The following is a 20821-nucleotide window of genomic DNA, read 5'->3' on the forward strand; positions in this document are numbered from 1 at the left end:
AGGAAGTGAACTTCTCCTTAATAAAATATGCACCTTTATAACTTAATGTATTGCTCATAGACCTTTAAAGACTGAAACACAATCTGAAGGTGTTGAATACGTTCTTCCATGGATTGGTTGTACACTACTATATTGTCCATGTAAATGATGATAAACTTATCAAGGTACAGGTAAAAAATCTTATTCATCAAGGTTGAGAAGGTTGTGGGCATGTTTGTTAGGCCGAATGCCATAACAAGAAATTCAAACCCCCCATAACAAGTTACACAAGTGGTTTTGGTTTTGTCTCCTTCGACAACTCTTACTTGCCAATAACCTGATCTAAGGTCCAATTTAGAGAAGACCTTAGCCTTTCCAAGACGATCAAACAAGTCCATGATCAAAAGAAACATATATTTATTCTTCACTATCAATTTATTCAATGACCTATAGTCGATGCATAAATGCTTCGACCCATCATGCTTTGCCTGAAATAGCATGGGCACTCCAAAGGAAGCTTTAGACGGTTGGATGATCCATGTTTCAAGCATGTCATCCAATTTCTTGCATAATTCTATCAGCTCAAGAATTGTCATACGATATGGAGTCATGGCAGGTGGTCGTGCACCTAGCACTAACTCGATTTAATGGTCTATCTCATGCCTCAGAAGTAGCTTCAGCAGTTTGACGGGCATAACATCGTTGAATTCATTCAATACGGGCACTAGGGCCCCGAGGACATCATCAACTTCTTCCGCTTCATCTGTTGCTAGGATTGTGGCGATAAAAGTCTCATCACCACTTTTCATGCCTCTCTTCAGTTGGAGCACGAACACCAAACGCCTGCGAGGCTTCTCTATAGGTAGTATGGTAACCATGCAGGGTTGATTCTCACCCTCAAAGCTGATAATGTTAAGGTGAGGTAAAGGCATTGCTTTGTTACTTTTCAAAAAATTTATCCCAAGGATGACTTTGAAATCATCCATCGGTGTGATTGAAAGTGTGGTCCTTCCTAACCAGTTATGGATTCACACTAACGCATTACGGACAACACCATAGATGACCCTTGCTTTGGAGTTAACTACTTTTATGCAGCTCTCCTTCCTAAAAGGTAAGCTGGTCTCTACGGTGTGCAAACACGTGGTTCTAAACGTAAATAAAGAAAGCAAACTAAGCAATCCTAAATAATTGTCAGGGAAAGTAAACTAAACAGTCTTAATTAAAGAACAGAAAGTAAACTAGCAACCTATCAAAACATGAACAAACACTGGTAATAAAGTGAATGCTCGTATTAATCATCGTTCCCCAGCAACGATGCCAAAAATTTGGTGTGAGTTTTATGAAAACGATTTTTAAAATAATATTTTTAATGAAAACAAGTGTGAAAGCTAGACACCAAATAATAAAAACTGGCTCGCACAAGTGGTGGAGTTCGGGTCGATCTCAGAGAACGAAAAATACTTGTATTCAAACACACAAACTAAACTACTCTTTATTGCCAAAATTAAAAAATTTAATTTAATAATTAACTAACTAAGGGAGTATGGCACTACGCAGAGGACTTAAACAAATAAATATAAATAGTTTTATTACAGACCCAATTAATAAATAAAAGAATTAAAATCCTAATCTAAATCTGAAAGGAGGGTCTTCAGTGCTTCGAGTCTTCTTGTCCCTTCTTGTTCTTTGTGCTTCCCTCTTTGAATGGTTATAATCTTTGTACTTCTCCTTTACTGATCCTTATTTTAGAGGGCTCTCTGAGGAGCACTTCTGAGGTCTTAAGGGGACCTCAGAAGGTACCTTAAGGGCACAAAAAGGGCTCTACTGCACGTTTCAACGCTTCCTTGCAAAATACAATAACACAAAAAACACAGTAGACAAAGAAATCTATGAGAAAATCAAATGCAACAGAAAAATCACAAAAACATGAACTAATTATCATGAACTAAACTATAAACATGAACTAACTATGGACTAACTTGTAACAACCTACACTAAAAGACAAAATAGCAAGACAAATTTAACTAACTAGAATTCAAGAACTAATTTTAACCAAAGAAATTCAAGAAAAACTAACTAATAATTTAATTAATTCAAGAAATTCAGAAGTCAAGAAACAAAAGTGAACTAAAGAAACCAAGAAAATACCCAGCTGAACCTATTGATTAAACTCATATTAATAATTTACTAAAGAAAGCAAGCAACTAAAACAAAAAAATAGGCTGACAAGATTTAATTGGAACTAACTATCAATGAATTTGCACGAGAAAAAAAAAAACTAACGACACATGCATGACACTAACTTAAAGCAATGACACCAAAAAAACTGTTAAAAGTCAACAGCAAGGATTCGGCTGATAAAAAAAAAACTAGACAGCAATCCTAATGCAAATATATAACTAAAAACAAATATTATAACTAAGGCTAACACGTTGATTGAAAGCAACTACTAAAAACAAAACGTTTCTGGACTAATAAAAATCAAACTAAGATATACATTGCTGCATAAAGATCAACAAAGCAAAAAAAAACAAAACAAAACGTGATGATTAAAAGAAAACTAACAAAGACTTTTCGTTAGAAAAAAAAACACAAAAGCTGCTGAATGAAACAAAACGCTACTGGACAAGAACTATCAACGATGTTACTTTCAATCGAAAAAAAAAACGTTGAGCTACGACATATCTAACGTAACCTATGCTAAGATGAGGAACATAACTAAACTATGCTAAGATGCTAAGGAAGAAAGTACAAAAAAAAAGGAACGGCTAGACCAAGTAACACACAGCCATGACAAACATAAAAAAAAAACAGATTGGATATAGAAGGCCATATCGGCTAAAAAGGAAATGCTTTATTTAATGGATCTAAACAAACTAAAAAAATGTGCAACAACTATTCTACACTAGATCTAATGCTACACTAATCTAAAACTAATCAAGAAAATAGAATATAAAATCTATATTAAAATCACAATCTACTTAAAACAAGATTACTTAATACTTAAATCAAGAAACGGCTAAACTATCAAATCGACATATATTTTTTTTCTTTTTTCTTTAATTTTCAGATGCAAAGCATAAAAATAAACTAGATGATATGAACAACTAAAACTATATGCTATGCAATGCTTAATGCAACGTAAAATCTAAATCTATAATGAAAAAGAGGGAGAAAGAAGATTACCTCGCGGATCGCTTCCGATAAAAGGGTTGAGAAGAGAAAGTGGTCAATCTAGTTGCATACATGCTTTCCTGATGAAGAAGGTAAGAAAAGTTGATGAAGACGAGGTTTAGAGGATCGATGAAATAAAGAATAAGAAGAGGAAGGAGAAAAGAAATCGATCAAGAATGAAGAAGAAGGGAGAAGGGAATATGGAGGCAAGAGGGCAAGGGAGGCAAGAGAGCTACTGGAAAAAATGTGTTTCAGCCCTTGAACATAACTATTTATATTAAAATATTAGGTTAAGCACATTTTTCAAAAAGAGTCGGATAGTTTTTCAATAATTTCCAAAAAAGGTCTTTTGAAAAATGTGTTTCCTAAAACACACATTCCTAAACTAATAAAAACTTTTACTTAAACCTTTCTAAACTAATTCAAACATTAATTAAAAATTCATAAACTAAATAAAACATTAAAAAATGCAGGGCAAGCTTTGAAAACATGATTTTTGATAAATTCAATTTCAATGCGGTTTCTCAAAACTAACGATAAAAATGAATTTTTAAAGCGATTTTAACACAGATCATGCATAAAATAAGATGAATAAAATGTGAATATGTATGCATGATCAATAAAGTCAACAGAGAAGTGAAAGTCTTTCACTTTGACCAGAACATCTTCAAGAATCTCTTGCGGGACCTTGATCAATATGTCTGTCAGTTGTAGAGTCATAGGTGTCAACTTCATCTTCTTAAGTCCAAACTTGTCATAAAAGAAACCCGGTAGGATATTCACACTTGCCCCAAGGTCGAGCAAGGCACACTCAACAGTGATGTCTCCTATGACACACAAAATAATGGGAGTCTTCAGGTCCTTGAGCTTAGGTGGGGTTTGATGCTGTAACACCGCACTCACCTGCTCAGTCAGATAAATCTTCTTTGGCACATGGGACCTCAACTTCCTCTTCTGCATAAAAAACTCTTTTAGAAACTTTGTGTATGCAGGGACATACTGGATGACATCTAGCAAAGGAAGGTTTATTTGAACGTGCTTGAATATCTTAAGCATCTCGTACATGTTTACTCCTTGCTTGTTGAACAACTTCAGTCTCTCTAACACCTCAGGAAAGGAGGCTTTGGGGATATAAGACTTGAAAGGCTCAGATGTAGAAGTCTTCTTGCTTTCCTGAGGTATGACAGTAGAGACTGAGTACTTTTCACTAGATATTTCGCTTTCTTCTGCAACCTCCCTTGCTCTATATTGCTTCCCGCTCGTAAGGGTTATAACCACTTGAACTTGCTTTTGATGTGCATTTGTCATGTGCAAGTCATGCATCGACTTCTTATCCCTAGGGTTAACCAACGGCTGGCTAGGTAACACCCTCTCACTTTGCCTACTAAGCACCTTGGCGAGTTGTCCCATATGTGTTTCAAGTTTCACAATAGACTGTGTGTGGGAACTCAAGTTCGCCTTGAGATCTGAGAAGGCCTGCAGCATCTTGTCCTTGAAGGACTGGTTAGAAGTAGACTCCTGGGATGGAGGTTGACTATAGGAAGGCTGGGTTGGGGGTAGCTAGATCTCTGAAAACCAGGCGCATAACCGCCTTGCTTGGGTTGGTTCTGGGAAAGGATGAGGGGTTGGACTTGTGAATTTCTCCATGAGAAATTGAGATGGTTATGTCAACCCGGATTATAGGTGCTGAAAAATGGGTTGGGTGCAGGCTTGGCGAAACCTTGTGTCATCTGAGCTTGCTCCTAGATAAAGTTAGGGTATTGTGGCACCACAGGACAGTCAAAGACATCGTGTGTTGGGAAAGCATACAACGCATACACCTGCATGGCTGGGGAGGGATTCGACAACAGCTGATCCAATTTTTGGGTCAGTAGGTCAACCTTGTTATGCAACTCAAGGTTTGTCCCTAATTCAAAGATACCAGCCTTCTTGGCTCCAACAGAGGCAAGTGTAGCCCTCTCAAATCATGAAGCTAAAGCATGGTGCATCAAATTCTCACTTAGTGTCTCAAACAGGGCCCATGTCTCATCCTCACTCTTCAGCATGAAAGTGACCCCACAGGCAACATCAACCATTTGACGGTTCTTCTCGATCATCCCATCATAAAAATATTACACCAGTTGCCAACATGGCACCTGGTGGTGGAGACACTTCCAGAGAAGATCTTTTATCTTCTTCTACGCCTCATGAAATATTTCTTCCTTAATTTGTAAAAAGTTGGTGATGCATTTTCGATATTGGTTTGTCTTACCAATCGGAAAGTATTTCTTAAGGAACTCTTTTTGCATGTGTTCCCAAGTGGTAATCTGAATTGTATCTAGAGTCTTCAGCCAGTGCTTGGCTTTGTCTTTGAGAGAGAAAGGAAACAATGTTAACCTTAATGCATCATCCTCAAAATTGTTGATCTGCAATGTAGAGCAGATCTTGAGAAATTCATCGAGATGACAGTAGGGGTCTTTGTTGCTAAGGCCATAAAAAGATTATAGCATTTGAATGTCACTAGCCTTAATTTCAAAATGATTGGCTCCTACATCAGGTCTCGTGATACAAGAGACAGGAGTGTAAACATTGGGAATGAAGTACACTCCCTGAGAGGACAGGTCAATTGTTGATCCTCAACCATTGGGACGGGTCTGCGGGCTCTCCTAACGAGGGACTCGAGGTCCTCTAAAGTCTCCACAAGCTCGGGGTCAAGCGAGTGTCGCTCTTGCATGCACCTGATGGTAGACCAGTGCAACAACTATCCTACGAATTTGGTTTTCTATCTACCTAACATGCAAAGCGACCAAACCACAACAAACCACAAAGTAGGTAAAGAAAAAGAAAACTAAAAAACAGTAAACACAACACCACACACTTGCACCCAACAGATATCTTCCAAAAATAAACTAAAAGCATGGTACCAACCGTGCGTAGTCACCTCCTAGAGGAAGCCTAATAGGTGGTTCATGCAAGAAAGGTAAGTTGGTATCTAGGGTTTGCAAACATGTAGTTCTAGATCCTAAGTACTGAAAGAAACTAGCAATCCTAAACAATTAAACAGGGAAAAAAACTAGCAATCCTAAACAATTAAACATGGAAAGAAACTAGCAATCCTAAGCAAAGAACAGAAAGGAAACTAGCAACCTAAATAAACGAGAATGCACAATGGCAATAAAGAGAATACTTGTATTTTAATCATTGTTCCTCGGCAATGGTGCTAAAAATTTGGTGTGAGTTTTATGAAATAGATTTTTAAAAGATATTTTCAATTAAAACGATTTATGCAAGCCAGACACCAAATAATAAAAATCGGTTAGCATGAGTGGTGGAATCCGGGTTGATCTCAAAGAACGAGAAAAATATTTTGTATTCCACAAATAACTAAGTTACTCTTTATTGCCTTGAAAAAAGAATAATTAATTAACTAAATGAGAGTGCGGCCCCCTGTAGAGGTAGGGCTTAAACAGATAAAAATAAAGTAGTCTTATTATAACCCAATTGAATTGAATCAAATGAATAAAAGAAAATAAATCCTAAGCTAAAAAGATAAGAAAAGGTCTTCAGTGCTCGAGCTTCTAGTCTCTTATTTGTTAGTTGTTGTGATCTTTCTATTTCTCCTTTACTGATCTTTAAGGACTCCCTGAGGGGCTTGAAGGGCCTTTTGAGGGGACCTTAGAGGGCTCTTCGAGAGTACTTTCAAGGGCTCCCTGCACGTCTGCACACTCTCCTGTAAAAAAAAAATACAAAGCACAAAAACATGAAAGAAAACTACACCAAAATCACAGGTTAGTATAAAGAAAAATTACAAAAATAAGAATCTAAACAACTACTAAAAAGCTAAATAAAACACTAAAAGACAAAAGAGCAAAAAAACCTAACTAACAATGAGTAAAGAACGTAAGACAATCTAACTACTACAAGAAAACTAAAAGCCTAGTCTAGACTGCAATGAAAGATTTAACTAATAGAACTAACAAATTTTAAGACAGCCTAAATAACCAAAGTACATATGTTGTAGGTTAAAAAAAAAATTTTATGCTCAGCGTGAATGACTCTAATAACGTGGAGTGCGCCCACATGTGTGTGCATGCTCTGCATTACATACGATCCACTAGAAGTGTCGGTTGATCTGGTCAAATGAGGATCATGGTCTGCAGCTCACAATAGATATGATATAAAGGAGGTGGAATTTGCTTTTGATCTGCTAAAAAAAATGCATATAAAGAATCAATATAGCGTGTGTGTGTTGATTTCAGCAAATCAGAATTTTCAGGTCTGATCTGAATCTTGATCAATGACTGCATGTCTGGCTCATGAAAACTACATAAATTGACTGGGCGTGTGTTGTAAAATCATGTTGAAGTGTATTTTTCTTGGAATCATGCATTTCAACCCAAGCAATCTATGTTTTTTTATATGCTTGATCCAATCAGCAATGGGAATGGATCTAAAAAAAAATTAAGATACAGTGTCGTGTATGCACAGATCCACCGAACTCGCTCAATGCTAGATAAAAGAAGGTCGTTGCGCCTATTCGAATGTGACCAGGATCCGATCGGATCAGTATAGCATCGCTCGCTTGAGTGACCAAATCTGTCAATACTGACAGTTCTGTTCCTGCCCTCACACAAATCAAACCCCCAGCAACATGAATTCAAAACAAAATTAAAATTAAAATTGAAATGACTTACACTTTGAAAGAAAAACTAAACATAGGATGCTTGAAATAAAATTTAAGATATTCTCTATGCAATGAAACTGTAGAAAATACCCTACGCTATATGAAAAACTAAAGAACTAAGGGAGAAGAGACTTACCTCGCGGTTCATCTCCAACGGACAGGTTAAGAAGAAGAAGATGGCTTTTCCACTTGTCGTACACGCCTCCTTGATGAAAGGATACTAGAGCAGTACCGACCAAGATAGGGGCTAGAAGAAGAGAAGAGGAGAAGAAGAAAAGAAGAATAGAAGATGAAAACCGATGGAGAGAGAACGAGAGGGAAGAGAGATAGAAGAGAATAGAGAGAGACAGAGGAGGGGGGGCGTGAACTCCAGGGGGAGTGGGGACGTCTCCCCCTAGCCTCAAAAGTTCTTTTTATATTAGCTAATTAGGTTTTTTTAGAGATTATTTCAAAAAGGATCCAATAAATTTTCAATATTTCCAAAAGACTTCTCTTTCAAAAAATAATTTCTTAAAACTTAATTATTTTTTTCGAAATACTCTAAAGAGGCTCAATTTACTCAAATTACAATTTGATGAAAAACTATGAAAACTTTCGCAAACAAGCATTTTTAAGCAATTATCACACGTAATCATGCATGTAAACATATAAAACTATGCATAAAAATTATGCATGATCATATATTGAAGTTTAGCACGATGTTTCACCCACAGACTGACAGGCAGATAGAGCGTACAATACAAACACTAGAGGATATGCTTAGAGCGTGTGCGTTGGATTGAGCAGGGGAGTGGGATAGGCATGTGAAGCTTGTAGAGCTTTCATATAACAATAGATGCCATACCAGTATTATTATGGCCCCGAACGAAGCTCTATATGGTAGATCATGTAGATCCTCGGTGTACTGGGATGAGTTGGAGTGAGAGCAGTGGAGTCTCCATAGGCTATCCAGCACTACTCGGATCAGGTGTGGTTGATTCGATAGCATTTGATTGCAACGCAGAGCAGACAAAATAGCTATGTTGATCGACGATGTAAGGAGCTTAATTTTGTCATGGGAGATCACATGTTTGTTTGGATCACGCCTACGAAGAGTGTATTCAGGTTTGGGAAGAAGGAAAAGTTGAGCCCTCGGTTCGTTGGACCTTTTGAGATTCTTGAGCCCGTTGGCGAGTCAGCTTACCGCGCGATGCTTCCTTCTCAATTTTTCTAGATTCACGTCTTCCACGTCTCGATGTTGAGAAAGTATGTATCTGACCCCTCACAAGTGATTCACTATGAGGTGGTTGAGGTACAACCTGACTTTACTATGGAGAAGAGACCGATGGTGATTGTGGATCGTCAAGAGAAGACACTTCGTAGTAGGACGATTTTGTTCATGAAGGTGCGTTGGAAGCATCACGGATTGAACGAGTGCACTTGGGAGCCCAAGGCCGATATGTGTAACCACTACCCACAATTATTCGGTAAGTTTTAATTTTGTTGATGAAATTCTTTTAACGGGGTAGGGATGTAATATCACATGTTTTTTTATGATTTTAAATTCAAAAAATATATTTTTTATATTATATATTTAATTCAAAGAATAAAATCATGAAAAATATAGGTGGCATCAGATGAGTTTGGACATGGCCTAGAGCCAGTGACAAGACCTAAACGAGCCAATTATAATTTGAGAAATTTTTCATTTTGATCATTAAATTCTAGCAAAAATCAGGTTAAATTAAGGCAAAATTCGAAGGCAAAAATAAGGTATGTACACTGTTAGATGTGATTCATAATTTTGAGCACGTTGATGACCTATTTTTCTGAAATTGGGTTATGGTTGGCCCAAAAATTTCATTTTTCAAAAATAACCCACTTCAATTTTTGCCTTTTTCTAGATTAGATCGAACTGGATCCGCTTTATCTGATCTAAGTTAATATAGATCTGGATTCAGTCCAGGATCCATGCTAAATAGGATCTGGTCTAGATAGGATCCATATGAATTTGAATTTTAGATCCAGATCTGGATCTAAAACCAATCCATGGCCAATTTAAAACTTTAAAATCAACTTAAAACTTAAATTGGGATAGAACTCTACTCCATGGAGTCTTTCAGAGGAGGGCAACACCTGCTAGAATATTCTAAGAATACTATATTAAGTAAAAATATTATATTAAATAAAAATATTTAATAAAGTAATAAATAGAGTAATTAAGTAAATTACATGAAATAGAACTCTACTTGGTTGAGGCTTTATTTAGAGGGGGCGTCACCCTCTAGATAAATCTAAATTAAAAGAGAATAAAAAAGTGAGATATATATATAAAAAGAGGTAGATCTCTCCCTCTCTCTAGAACTCGTGTTCTAGAGAGAGAGAGAGAGCTAGGAAAAAGTAAGGATAAACACCAAACTTGTGTGAGAAATAGAGAAAGAAAGAGAGAAAAAAAGAAAGAAAGAGAGAAAGAGAAAAGAAAAAGAAGAGGAAAAAAAATATGTCAATTTTCTAATATTTTTCTATGCTATGATCAAGGTACGAGTTTTTCTCTAAGTTCTTAGAGGAAGAACTATGTTTAAATCTAATTTATGTATAGGTATTAGAGCGAAAAAGGGGAATCTGATATCAAAACAATATATATAAATATATGTAATGTCGATTTTATGCATGTGTGCATGTATTTACATAGATATCAATTTTTCCTACTCCATGTGTTTGAAAATATATATTCAGACCATTGATTTTATTGATTGTTGTATATGCATATTACTATGTTCATGATTCATGTATCAAAAGTGTATTCATGCCATAGATTCAGTTGGTTTATTATTGATGTATTTAAGATATGCATGAAATTTTAGACTATTGATTTTTGGTATTCATATAGCTAAATGTACATGCATGTCGATTTTCCTTTATGTTGACCTTTCACGTTGAATATATATATATATATATATATATATATATATATATATATATATATATATATATATATATATATATATATCGACCTTGCTATGTGATGAATTTTTAGCATATTCTTGAGATATTTGATAAATCATATTTGTCTTAGTGAGCCAATCTGATCAGACTTGCCGACTTTTATTGAGTGCAAATCTGATCAGATCTGTCTGGTTTTATGTTATGCAAATTTGATCAGACTTGCAGAGTGTTGCATGTTAACAATTTGATCAGACTTGTCGATTTTGGGGTAGGCAAATTTGATCAAAATTGCAAAGTTATGCATGTTAGCAATCTGATCAGACTTCTCAATTTCTATATGTAGGCAAATTTGATCAGACTTGAAAAGTGTTGCATGTTAGCAACCTGATCAGACTTGCCAAGTTCTTATTTATGCAAATCTGATCAGACTTATTTAGCGTTATGTGCATAAGAATCATATAAGACATGCCGAATTTCTTATGCATGCAAATCTGATCAAACTTAACTTTATATGCATGCGAATCTGAATAGACTTGCCAGGTTTCATGTATATGCAAATCTTTTTCAAGATTGCCGAGTTTATGGGTATATATATATATATATATATCATCAGTTTCGCCAAGTGTTGGTGAATTGTTATGGGTCAGATTCTACCAAGCCTTTGCATTAGGCAGATCTGATTCAGTTCTACCCAATGAATGATTGTCTGAATTGTGAATTTAGATCTGCCCTGTTATTGGCTTTATAAGAATTTTTGGCATAGTTGAATTGGTACACGAATTTGATCATGTTTAAGATTGATGTATGCATTTTTTGAAATGATATATGTACATGATTTTGATTCAATTAACTTGCAGTTGTGCATATCATACGTATGAATTTGAAATTTATTGAATGTTTGCATAAATATGATCATGTGCATGTTTAGATGTATATGCATGAAATTGATCATGTTAATATGTTCTGCGAGCATCGATTGGCATGCATATGTGTTTGGTTTTATGTGCATTCATTTGTGTGTTTGAATATGCATGTGAACATGGTTGCAAACAATGTGTGTTGCATGTTCACTGAAATTTTGCAAAGATGCATAAATTACTTGTGAGATGAGTTTGTGGTCAGATGTGAACCACTCTAGGTCGTGCAGGCCAGGAGCATGTGTTGCTCCACTAGTTGATTTTATTTATGTATTGCAAAATTTATTTTTAAAAAATATTAATTTTTCAAAATTAATTACAATATTAAATTGTATGGATCAGGGCTCGAAGTTGGTTTTGCATGTAGGTTTGCAAAACGGTTCTTGTGCAAAGAAATTGAAATTATTTGAAATGGTAAAATAGACAAAACAGTATAATTAATCTATTTGTTGATATCTCTTGTACAATGTAAGAATCTTGGATGACGATCTTCGGAGACCGTGAGAATAGTAAAACTTTGTGTGCGATGGTGCCACTAACCCGATATGGTAGTTCACTTTTTGGCCACGGTTTTAGAAAAATGTCAACCACTTTGCTTAGGGGTGGTGTTGTTGACTTAGCTATAGTTTTAGTATACCAAGATAGTGGCATTAATGGTTGAAGATTTTCATTTGTGTCCCGACATTAGTTAAGGATTCTTAATGTTATGATAAAAAGTGACGATTTTTTATATCAGTTGAAGAACAAGTGTGGAACCAAGTAATAAAATATAAATTATGTATTAAGCTATAACTAAGAACATAACTTAGATTTCGAGAATTTGTGTCTCTTTTAAGTATCCGCGGTTTAAAAAAAATATAAATTAAACTTGTGTGCATTTTAATAAAGATGTGAATGCAAAAATAACTCTAATAAATAACTTAATAAGTTATTCATGCATATTTACTGTTCAACATTAATTCATACATTCATGCTTATTTTGTTTTTCATTATCATTGTTACTATATAGAGGAATTCATTCAAAGGACTTTAGTTCTTACCCATTTTCATAAAATTGTTTTATAGGGTCAGATGCATAGTGATGTCCTGCTAACTGGTTAGAGATTGTGAGCCCTATGATTAGTTTTTGGTTATCAGACATGATGACTCTTTATGATATAGATGATTTTTAGTGTTTTGGTCTAATTGACATTAATAAAGTTTGATTATTCTTCTATTGATTCAGTGCACATACTTGTTTATAGCTTGATATATTAAATCTATAAATCCCCAAATTCTTAGGATAGTTTTCACAATTATTTTTAAAAAAATCATTATTTTTAAGGAAGGGGTCGTTACACCTATTATGTTAAACCGGCCCCTACTTTTGTTGAAACATCCTCACATTTTCCTTATCCTCACTATTGACTATTGACTATCTCCTGTTTAGTTTTGCAATGTCCCAGTAGGTCAAACTCAATAGTGTTTTCTCTACTCATCTCCTACAACGCCATCCACTTTCTCACTGGAGATTTCCTTCTGAAATATGGATTAAATCCCATGCATACACCTCTATTTTCTTTGTCCTGATTGTACCTTCTTTTGGTGCATCTGGGTCTGCTTGGACTCTGGTATAGTGGTTATATCCGGCCCTAGTCCATTCTGTTGAGAGTGACCCAGAAAGTCTGGGGGTACCATAGTCATTTCCTTCTTCTCTTTAAGAGGGTGTAACATCTCATTCAATCCCAACGAAAACGCAAGAAGGGATGTTAAGGGAGAACTGAACACACCCATTTTTTGTTGCAGGAGCTGACGTCAATAGTTTGGGATGGCGTGCACTGATTTTTGGGCAGAACGTTTCCTTTGGATCAGATGCGTGGGAAAGAGGGCTCTCCACACGACCGTTCTCACTCGGTGTCCCCTCCACCTTTTCGGGACACACTGTCACCCCCTACTGGACGACACGACAACCTGACTCGTCCTCCATTGCTGCTGGTTTGTAGGTGCAGACTCCACCCACAGTCGCTGGATCAGCCTCACCGGCCTCTGTATCCTTTCCATGGCTTTCTCTCGTTATCGGCCTGGCCTCTTCATGTTCTCGGTCCTGGTTACTCCTTCCTCCTCCATCGCCTCTATTTCATCGGAGACCTCATCACTCTCCGTGCTCTGTTCCCGACGGTGTCGTTCCTTGCTTCGACCTGTTCGACTTTTGTTGTCTCCCCGACACTTACCATCACTACCACCCGCCTCCACCTCTGGTGTGGCCACCCCTTTTTTCCTTGTCAGTTCTGCCTGGGCCTCTTTCCCAGGCTCGTATTTCCCTCCTGAAAACCAGCAAAACGGTTCCCCTGGTTTGGTTTCCTCCCTTCCATTTTTTTTCTTCAGGGTTCTCCTTGCCACCTTCACTTGCTGCCATCAATCCTCCCTCTGCACACTGGGATCTGCCTCTGCCATCGGACGGCTCTGACATCTCTCTGCTTCATAGTTGATCGCCCCACAATGCCGACAACAACGAATGATTCGTTCATACACCACCTCTTGGTAGATTACGAGCCTGTTCTCAACCACTATTTCTACAGAAGGTGTCACCATAAAGTTCAAGGGAACCTCTATTTTGATTCGGGCGTAGCTTAATCTCTCCTTCGATCTTGTGTAATGGTCAGTCTCCATCAATTCTCATCCCAGGGTCTGGGCAATACCTTCAAAGATATCAACCGACCACATGTCTGCTGGCAGTACTGGCAAACGAATCCAAATTGGGACTGTCAATTTTACTTTCTAACTTCAGCGGCATACCGGGGCGCCCTGGACTGGTCACCAGCTACCCTCCAAGCCCCCCTTGTGATGTATTTCAGTTGCTCCGTAGAGGATGTGATTAAGTAGACCCCATCACTAAAGATAGAGAAGGAATTTCTTTCATTCCAATCCATAGCTTCCTTAGGGATTCAATCATAAATTTGTAGCCCATACTCTTTTTTGTCAAGCTCCCAGAAAAACCATCGATCACAGTTGGCTCCATCGGCTTTAGTAGTGCACATCTCTCTGCCGGAACGTGGATCTTGGGTCGTGGGTTCTGCTGGTTAGCTTCCATCACCACCACTTGTGATTTCTGTCTCCATTGTCCCCAAGAGAATATGTTATCCCATGACCGATTTTCTGATGTTGTATTCCCCTTATGTCATTGATTGGTGCCCCACCCGGATCTGCTGGCACCGGACTCCCCCTTTGTAGCGACAGAGGCCATTCCACCACTCCGGCCAAGCCGCTCCTTTCTTCCTCGTCCTCAGTTCCCCTCTCTTCCGCCCCACCACAAATGTATTTTGGACCTTTGATTTTAGAAGCTCTTGGAAAACTGTTTCCATGACGCAGCCAGACAATCTAAAACATTTTTTGATTGACAATCCATGTAAATCATATACATAAAGCTTGATCCACAAAAAAGTGGAGAAAAATCGAACAAACGGGTACACTTTTGTAATGTGATTAGTACAACACAATCTAGTGAAATCCTGTTTTTTACTAAACAAGTCAATTTTTTCAGCTAGGTCAATGAAAAACCCTCCATCAGCAACTACACAATGGCAAGCCTCCATTTGGTAAAACCTTTGAAATCACACCTAGCTTCAACCTTAGCAAGGGAACTCCAGACATCCCGTCAACTTGGTGACACTATAAGCCGCTCCTACCAGATGAGCAGAAATCACATTTAGCAACTAATGTTTGCACATATGAATTCCCACTATTTAGCAACTAATGTTGCAAACAGTCAACTTGGTCACTTTACCGTTTGCAACATTTTCAGGCCTAGTGAAGCTAGCAAGGTTGTTAAATGCGATGAGGCGAAGCTAGGCACGCTTCGCCTATGAGGCGTACGCCTCGCTTCGCCTCTGAGGCGTCCTGAGGCGTACGCCTCTCACAACTGGACTGGAAGTGAAGCGGTGGGAGGGAAGGCAGTAGGAGAAGGACCATGCGCCCAGCTGGTACGGAAGCGAGGGGGGGCTGCGTCCGGTGGTCGGAGAAGACTGAGCAGCCAACGGCGAAGTTCGCCACCGGGGAATTTGTAACCGGGGAACTGTGATGAGGGGCAATTTGCGCATCACAGCAACGCCTCAGTACCTTGAGTGTGCACCTCGCCTCTGAGGCGTACGCCTCTCACAACACTGGAAGCTAGCCACTAATTTTGAGGAACACCATTGGAATAACCGGCAGCCTGATTGGCATCCGGTGTTTATTGATGTATAGTGGGCTTTATATAGCAGTGCACAGATAGCTTGATTCTTAATAAACTGCTAGGGGTCCTGAACCCCAGCTTGCCTTTCAAAAAAAAATCATTTTCAACCCTAAATGCTGTCAGAAACTGGGTCGACACCAGGCCAAATCAATTGAATCCTTCAATGCAATTGGGGCACGATACCATGACCTACCATGTCAAGATGCACAACCAGTCAGGATTTTACAATTCCAAGCTTGGGATTTATGCTATTTTCTCTTATTCCTGCTGGTTCAACCAGGTTTGAAGTTTGAACTAACAACAGAACGGATGAACCAAAAGGGATTCAAAGCATATTATTTCAGCAAATATTTCAGTGGCAAATCAGATCCTGGCCAGAAATATGAGCCGCTCACCATGTTACAGACCAACCAGCGCAATCCAACAGCAAAACTAAAGGCAAATAGTGGAATGTGATTAGAAGCAAATTGAGAATCACTTTACAAAATGTTCCAGCGAAAAGGATTACACCTCACTTTCACATGAGACAACATCTCAGATACATTATTAGGAAGAGGGCGCGATGCCACCCAAGAGGAAGGCAGGACCTCAACAGCCTTCAATGTCCATTGGCTGGTCTGAATGCTGTGTAACCATTAAGCCCACTGCTGCAACCCAAGTTGGCATAGTCGGAAATGGGCATTTGAAAGAGAGACCCAGCAGACTCAGAGTTCCTCAACAATGAGATATCAGCAGAATCTGCAGACCACTGATGCTGACCCAGCTGGTTAATGCTCAAGACCCTCTCAACTTGCCCGTTCTGCTGCACCATGTAGGGAGAAAGCACCACATCATGTCCATCTCTTTGCATGTCATACGGACAGCTTTGCAAGCCATAGGCATGTGGGAGACTGTCCTCAGCATACCCCGCTGATCCCTCGAACCTGCAGCTGTTCAGAGAACTAACTGCATTCATCATTCCCATATCACTCCCTCGGCCAACACCGTGCATCCCAGGAAACGTAAATTGCCTACTCAAAACGTGATTTCCCGAGTTCTGAAGCATGCCACCAGCCGTTGCTGTTTTTACAATGCCATATTCCTCATCGAGCAGGTAATTGATAATATCAAGATGGGGGAACTCATCCTGCGAGTCAGCAAGACCCACATGACGCCTGCTACCAGAACCATACATCTCCATGCTTGGGATGTCATGAAAATATCGTTCACAGAAGAAGCTATTCCCACCTTTGTGTAGCATGTGTCCATTCATCAACGCAAATGAACTGGGTTCCTCGGAAAGCAACTCAGATTGCTGCGGCCGCAGTATCTCGGGTGTTACAGTGCCAAAAGTAAAACCCGGGCAACCACTTGTTCCTGTATAGTTGCTAGTCTCCTTTGCAAAAGCACTCTGAGACAGCAATGATGCAGTTGATGGTGTGGTTGCTGATGATGATGACGGTAGTGATGATGGCAAGCCTGAAGAGAGTGACTGGGAATACGAAGTTGGATTTGCAACAGAATAAGAGGAGGAAGCAGAACTGGGAATGCCTGGAGCAGTTCTCACTTTGTTACTATTCATAATGGCATTTCTATAGGATTGAGAAGCAATACTGCATGAAGTAGATAGCAGTTGATCCGTGATGGTGCTTAACCTTCCAGCTGCACTGACTGAGCGAGCCAATGATGGTGATGATTGAGCCATGGGTATAACTGAAATAGTTGGTCTTGGCGCAGCAAAAAGTGGAGTACTAGATGGCCTTGACAATGCGGAATATGCATCAACAGCAGTCTGTTTCATTGAGGTGTTGTCATGGTGATTTGCCGGGATCTTTGTTGTGCTTATGGGTTTTCGAGTTTCATTTTGTGATATTGATGGGAGAGGAGATCTGGTTAGGAGCGAGATCACTCTATCTGATGGGCTACTTGAAGATGCATGCCTAACAGGAATTGGTTCAATAAGAGCTGGGCTACTTGCTTCACTGGTTGTTGGAGTAGACTTCACATTTCTTATGGCAGGTGATGGACTGGTGGGAGGGGATGAAGCTTCCTCTGCTGGCTCACTTGATTGATTTGAAGGTCTGTCAAGATCAACATGGTCTTTGACGCTAAGTTTCCTCTGCAATGAAACAACTTCTTCTTCCTGGAAATGATGCAAAAACACTCAAGAAATTGTCATGATAATCTTGAGATCCAGAAACCCACAAAAAAGAATGGCTTTAAGTCCAAAAGGTCCTAGAGATTGAAGCAAGCCAGTTTTCAGTGGCAAATCGGCACTCAATCAAGATAGTTTGATTCAGATGTAGACTGCACAGCTATCTATAAGACTATAATGACATCAACCTTGAAGAGGGGTTGATTCAAATAGATAAATGGTTAACTTCAGTCATAAAAGAAAGTTTCTGTAAGCACGAAAGACTATCATGCATCAATGCATACATACTCAAATAGGTTAACCTTCTAAGGGTGCTTCCATCAAAATTTCAAAGTTCTATCACACACACACGACACAAGCATGCATACACACACATTCAAACAGGAGACTGAGCTTAACCTTCTCAACTAAATGCTGCTCTAGCCACTGAATCCTATCCTTCAAGGAGAGGACTCCATCTGGTTCAGGTCCAGTGCTTCCACAGGTGCTACTAGCATCACACACTACTCCAGTGTCGGGGGCAGAATCCAAAGATTGACTGTCGGCATCATGGGTCCAACCACTTTGATCATTGTTTTCTTTGCTCCTCTGATTCTTTCCTCTGCAAAAAGGAACAAAAAAAAAGATAGGGATGTCAAAGCAATTATTTGCCATGAAAGAAAACCAGAATCAATACATTAAACTGTATGCACCTGCTTGGGGATGACTGGCCAGGCAAAGAATGTCCTTTGTATGGGCCATTCATTACAACAGAAGGAACCGAATCAGTAGAACAGGTTGAAGAGCTGTCGTCCATTGCAGCCCTGTTTATGTTCTTCATTTTCCCATTTAATATAGGTTGAACACTCATCCCAGAGCTGCTAGCTTCTGTGGCATGATGTATTTCTGATATATCAGTGTCCCAATTGACTGAACTGACATCCCTATCTTCTGCATCTGGTTCACGAACATCGACGGCATCTTCCCCTGTATCTGAAACACCAGAGGCATCCCCTTCTCGGGTATCACATTTGTCAATGATTGACTGCTCCTTGGCAGAAAATTCCCCAAGGGTCCTTTCCTCCAAAAGTCTATCCCTCTGGTGTTTGTCATGAAGTGGTGTACCAGATTTCTCATCCCTAGCTTTATCTTTCTTGCGATTGCTCCTCTTTTGTTTAGCCTAACACAACAATATGAGTATAGAAAACATCTTTATAACAGAAAAGCTTTCGTAGCATACATAGTCATATTTAAGGCTGCATTTACACAAGTTTGTTTTCTGAAGAAAAATATTATTCACTCAACAGAATTACAATAGAAGAATTGCAATAAGAAGCAATCTCCTTAAAGACTTGGATTTTATGATCTATCTGTTAGAATATACATGGGTTTTGGATCCATATCCAGACCCGATATGCATTATGTAAAAATGTCATAAAGAGACAGGCATTATTGCAACTGTAACAACCAACATATAAATATCAAAAGACATCACCCAGTTAGGGTGAGATGTCCATCTGTTCTTCACGGTTTTCTCTTTGCGTTTTTTCTTTTTTCTTGTCCGTGTTGTGTAAGGACAGTTCTCCAAGAAATCTCACATGGTATCTGAGCATCATAAGAGGTAACCCTCATCGATCCGGGCTGCAGATCTTTCTTCCAGAACATCCCTCTTTCTTCAGATCTCATCAATAGGTTTGATTCCTTTTCTTTTCTTATTTTATCAGATCAAAAAAAATCTAGATCTGATATCAATAAAATCGATCTCCGAAAAAAAGGAGTCGATTTGATATCTCCCTTCATATTCTTCCTTTGTCAAATCGCTACAAAAAAAGGGTATTTTCTTTCAGAACACATTAGATCTGATTTTATCTTCTTGAAAACTTTTCTTTTCTCTCTTTCCAATCAGATTTGATTTTCTCCTCTGTCGATTTTCTTGTTTCTCAAATTTTTTTTCCTTTTTGCATCTTGTTCTCGAGTTTTCTCTCCTTCAAATCTCACGTCAAACCAGATCTGACGTGATTCTGATTCTCACCATCGCATCACATGAGATCTGACGTGTACCTTTTATCCTGTTAAAGAAAGAGAGGGTCAATAGTATTAAATATATATATAGAGAGAGAGATTTTATATTTTATATGTATATGTCATCGGTTATTGGCCTCTTCTGTGCATCAATATTACCATAGATTATTCTTTGACTCCTTTCTGATTTACCGTCTCAACAAAAAAAAGGAGACCGAAAAAATCCCTCACACAGAGTGCAAACTATCTATTCTGTCAGTTATTTATTTATTCTTTGTCACTCCTTTCTTTTCTTTCCTTTATTCTTTCGATGGCCACAATCAATGCTTCCTTTCTCAGTGACCTAGTCACTGAGAAACTCTATTCTTTCAATTTCATTACCTGAAAGAAACAAATCATCCATTTCCTCGGTAGCCATGATCTGATGGGGCACCTTGATGGGTCAATTTCGGTACCCTTGAAATTCATTCCCCAAACAAACTTAGAGCAGGATAAAAGCGCAGGAAAAGCCTCCAAAGACATGGTCAGAAATCCATATTTTATTTCATGGCAAAGGAATGATCAGTCAACGGTAACATTTATCACGACCACTCTTTCCTGTAAAGTTCTTCACATTTCATTTGGAGTTCCAGCAAAAGAATTATGAGATACTTTGCATAAATAGTATGCATAGATTTTTACTCCCAGAATTTATCACTTGAAGACAGAATTCGCAGAACTAAAAATAAGATATTTATATATTGCTGAATATCTCAACAAGATTAAGGTTTTGTTAGATCAACTTGTACAAGCTCTCCGTTGTCAGATGAGGATATATG

The 20821-nt window shown here is 38.4% G+C and overlaps 1 protein-coding gene across 2 annotated transcripts in view; it reads right to left on the minus strand.

Annotated features, from left to right (window-relative positions):
* Positions 1 to 16306: 16306 nt before the first annotated feature.
* The window catches only part of LOC149831575 (TNF receptor-associated factor homolog 1a-like), a 28903-nt gene continuing 24388 nt past the window's right edge, over positions 16307 to 20821 (minus strand). For both annotated transcript variants that reach the window (XM_090013985.1, XM_090013984.1), the window contains exons 11-13: positions 18695 to 19161; positions 18402 to 18603; positions 16307 to 17990 (exon numbers count right to left, since the gene is read on the minus strand). In XM_090013985.1, the coding sequence (XP_089870111.1) occupies positions 16467 to 17990; positions 18402 to 18603; positions 18695 to 19161 (2193 nt within the window). In that variant the 3' untranslated portion in view covers positions 16307 to 16466. The remainder of the gene's footprint in view (positions 17991 to 18401; positions 18604 to 18694; positions 19162 to 20821) is intronic.

The sequence above is a fragment of the Nuphar pumila genome, chromosome 7 (assembly GCF_984573655.1).
Source record: "Nuphar pumila chromosome 7, dmNupPumi1.hap1.1, whole genome shotgun sequence".
NCBI classification, from domain to species: domain Eukaryota; kingdom Viridiplantae; phylum Streptophyta; class Magnoliopsida; order Nymphaeales; family Nymphaeaceae; genus Nuphar; species Nuphar pumila.